The sequence below is a fragment of the Alexandromys fortis genome, unplaced genomic scaffold, assembly GCF_014885135.2.
Source record: "Alexandromys fortis isolate MF-2015 unplaced genomic scaffold, M_Fortis_MF-2015_v1.1 scaffold_83, whole genome shotgun sequence".
Lineage (NCBI taxonomy): Eukaryota > Metazoa > Chordata > Mammalia > Rodentia > Cricetidae > Alexandromys > Alexandromys fortis.
In genome coordinates this window covers 6,498,197-6,501,887 of record NW_026068001.1, presented here as the reverse complement: position 1 = coordinate 6,501,887, position 3,691 = coordinate 6,498,197, and the positions used below count along the sequence as shown (strand labels likewise).

The window sequence follows — 3,691 nt, the reverse complement described above, 5'->3', positions numbered from 1 at the left end:
TTGGTTTCTCTGTGGTTTTGGAGCCTGTCCTGGAACTAGCTCTTGTAGACCAGGCTGGTCTCGAACTCAGAGATCCATCTGCCTCTGCTTCCCGAGTGCTGGGATTAAAGGCGTGCACCACCACCGCCCAGCAAAGCCTAAAATCTTAAATTGGCTTATGGAGTTGTAAAGAAAACCTCAACCCTGTCAGATTCAGACATTTAAAAAGATGAAAGAACAGTTGCTGTGACACACATTAATTCCAGCACTGGGAGAGGCAGAGATAACCTGGTTGACACGATGAGTTTCTCCTTTTTTTTTTTTTTTAATTATTTTTGTTTTTCAAGGATGGGTTTCTGTGTGTAGCCCTGGCTGTCCCAGAATTTGCTCTATAGACAAGACTGTCCTGTAACTCAGACATCGCCTGCCTCTACTCCTGAGTGCTGAAATTAAAGGCTTGCGTCACCAGGCAAAGTAACATAGTCAGTTTCAAGGCAGCCAGAGCTACATACACCACTAGTCCCTATCCTTAAAAAACAATTTAGAGAACCAGCACAGAGGTTACTTTGATCAGCCCTAAGAAAGCTAATCTAACCTAGTTACTTTTTCTTCAACCTTGTTGTGATTTCAGTAGCATTAACTAATAATTCTGTCTGCAGCTGGGCTGTGGTGGCATATACCTTTAATCCCAGCACAGGAGGATCTCTGTGAGCTCAAGGCAGCATGGTCTACAGAGTGGTTCCAGGACAGGCTCCAAAGCTACAGAGAAACCCTGTCTCGAAAGACAAAATCTGTCTGCATAAGCAATTTCATAGACAATCAGGTTTATCTGCAAAAGAGTCAGTGGGTAAAGGCGCTTGTCATACAAGTCCCACCTGAGTTCAGTACCTAGGACTGTTAAAGTAGAAGGAGAAAAGAATTCCTTCAAGCTATCTATCCTCTGACCTTCCCATATGTATTATAATATACATACCTACACATAGACTAATAATAGAATTTAATTTTTTGAGCTGTCTCTAGTCCCTAAATTTATGTATTTGACACTAAAAATCACTTAGGACAAATATTGTTTCAGACTTAACCAAGTCATTTGATCTTTAGGGTCCTGAGGTTTGTATTTGCCCATAAAGTTTTTCTTTTTCCACCAGTTTCCATTATCAGGCAGGTGTATTTAAATGTTAAGTCCTAAGAATAAGATACGTGTTTACATTCTCAACAATTTCAACTCGTGGTTTTAAAGTGTGCTTGCTATTGGAAAGGTTGGGTTCTTCCTAGATTTATTTTACCACGTTTAATTATGGTATTGTGCATATATACCAGGGAGTATCAGTTGCAGAGACTCAGGTGTGTCAGATCTTATAACTGGAGTTTTATGCCAGTTATAAGCCACCTAGCATGGGTGCTGGGAACCAACCTCTCATCCTCTGTATAATTGATACATAGTCTGATCCAGCCATGGAAAAGTTGTAATGCACAGATTTTTTTTTCCCTTTCAGAATAACCATGTGCATGGACAGCCATATACAGGCCCAGCAGCACATCACATGAATAACCCTCAGAGAACTGGCCAACGAGCACAAGAAAATTATGAAGGCAGTGAAGAAGTGTCCCCACCTCAAACCAAGGATCAGTGAAATGCACATATTAACTGGTTCCACCAAGACTGTGCACCCAGGCCTTACAGTCCAACTTTTTTCTGTGTCTGGCTAATATTTAAAACTAGAAAAACTATTCCTAATCAACATGGATTGGAGAGTGTATTCACTGTCTTATCTGCAGAAATATGCTGTCAATATATAACCCGCCTGCAGTGGAAAGTGTATAGTGTTTTGTAATAAATGGCCTGATGCTAATGTGTAAATGGCAAAGGTGTATATAGTATATTAATGTTTGACTGTTAATTCTTAAGAAACTTTTCTTTTCCTTGATGAGACTCACAGATCTACAAAAACTACATTCATTTTCTTGTTATACCCACTGCACTCTGCAGCCAGTGTTGCCTACCTTGTGGCAGTTGGATCACCTCCTTTACAAAAACAAAAGTTAACAGCAACAAAACAGCCCATTCATGTCACACCAATAGTTTTCGTGTTCATTCTTTGCCACTGGAATCAATTTTACTATGAGCAATGTAAAGCTGGTTACCTTTTAATTATTTGGTTGATGTGGAAAATTGGTGATGTACTATGTTTCTAGATCTTTTTCATTGCCTTTTTATTCTGATGTTAGGTTAATCACTTTGAAGCTATAGATATGCTGTAACATTTAGCATGGCTTCACACAAGTTAGTGTAGCCAATGAGGAAATATTACCATAATGACTGCAGTTATCCTGACATGGAGACTGCATTGCCTGGAGCTTTCCTTCTTAAACCCTAGACTATAAAATACAGGCTGAGGGGAGAACTGTGGTAAGCAGGCAGTTCTCAATTGCACATGTGTTCCTTCTCATGTTTGACAGTGCAGAACTCTGGGTGGAATAAAGAACACAAATTTATCAATTTAGTGGTGGGAATTTTGGAAGGTTTAAAACAAAAATGCAAAAATTTGCTATGCCAGAATGCTGGCTGGAGCCTAGTAGAAGACTGTATCTGGTGTGCTTGTTTTGTTCTTTGGTAGAGCTTACTAAGTGACTCTTCTCAAACTGTCCTCTGCTGGACCCCAGTGATTCAGAAGTCAGAACCCCACAGTCTTTTCAGTACCTCTGCACCAAGATGTCTGACTGATTCTCTGCTCAGTCATAATTTTACTTGAAAGCAAGAATTGTCCTAGCTCCTGTTCCATTCCAAAAATTTTAACGTTCAAAGCAGGGTCTAATTTAAAAATAAAAAAATTACTGGTCATTAATATAATTGAAGTATCACAATTTTAGAATAAAATTTGAATTCATCAGTTAATACTGTATTTTAAAGAGAATTGGTGACTTGAATGTGTGTAATTTTTGGAAACTGTCTAAAACCAAATACCCCTGCAAAAAGATACAACCCGCCCTATTTAAATATTTTGCTGTTTTATTTTATAGAAATTATTTTGCTGAATTCGCAAATAGAATTTGATTTAAGAAGAACTTTTTGTCCTGTGGTGTGTTTGGGGGTTTTGGTACCTTCTCTCTCTCTCTCTCTCTCTCTCTCTCTCTCTCTCTCTCTCTCTCTCTCTCTCTCTCTCTCTCTCTCTCTCTCTCCTGCATATTTTGTGCACAGAAGGATTGGCTCTTTACTAAAAAAGACTTGGAGAGCAGGATGTTGATGTTGTAGAAGTTCCTCTAACAATCTTGTACTTTTTGTATTTTTTTATATACCTGTGTATTTAATGAGCACAAGCTTGGTTGTATTTTTTACATTTCAGTTGATAGAAAAATGTTGAAAGGCTATAGTTGACATCTGTTCAAAGCAGATGCAAAATTGAGCATTTATCTTATTTTGTGATTTAAAGGGGCAGTATTTAAGATAAAGCTTCGGGTATCTTATTCGCAGTATTCCAGTCCTGCCTCTAGGCTTCTTGTAATTTTAGCAGCTTTTGACTCTACTGTAGATTCTGTTTACATCAGAATTTGCTTTTGTTTTGGTTTTTGTGGAGCTAGGGATCCAGGGCCTCAAGCACTCCAGGCAAGTGCTCTGCCACTGAGCTGTACCTCCAGCCTGAATTGAACTTTGAGCAAAGGTGTTGTATACAGTGTTTGCCTTTCCAACTGGAAGTTTTCAGTTTCTCATATA

The 3,691-nt window shown here is 38.7% G+C and overlaps 1 protein-coding gene across 6 annotated transcripts in view; it reads left to right on the top strand.

Annotated features, from left to right (window-relative positions):
* Usp9x (ubiquitin specific peptidase 9 X-linked) overlaps nt 1–3,045 on the top strand; it is a 134,031-nt gene extending 130,986 nt beyond the window's left edge. For all 6 annotated transcript variants that reach the window (XM_050160766.1, XM_050160765.1, XM_050160769.1 and 3 more), the window contains one exon: nt 1,476–3,045. In XM_050160766.1, the coding sequence (XP_050016723.1) occupies nt 1,476–1,613 (138 nt within the window). In that variant the 3' untranslated portion in view covers nt 1,614–3,045. The remainder of the gene's footprint in view (nt 1–1,475) is intronic.
* Nucleotides 3,046–3,691: the final 646 nt, after the last annotated feature.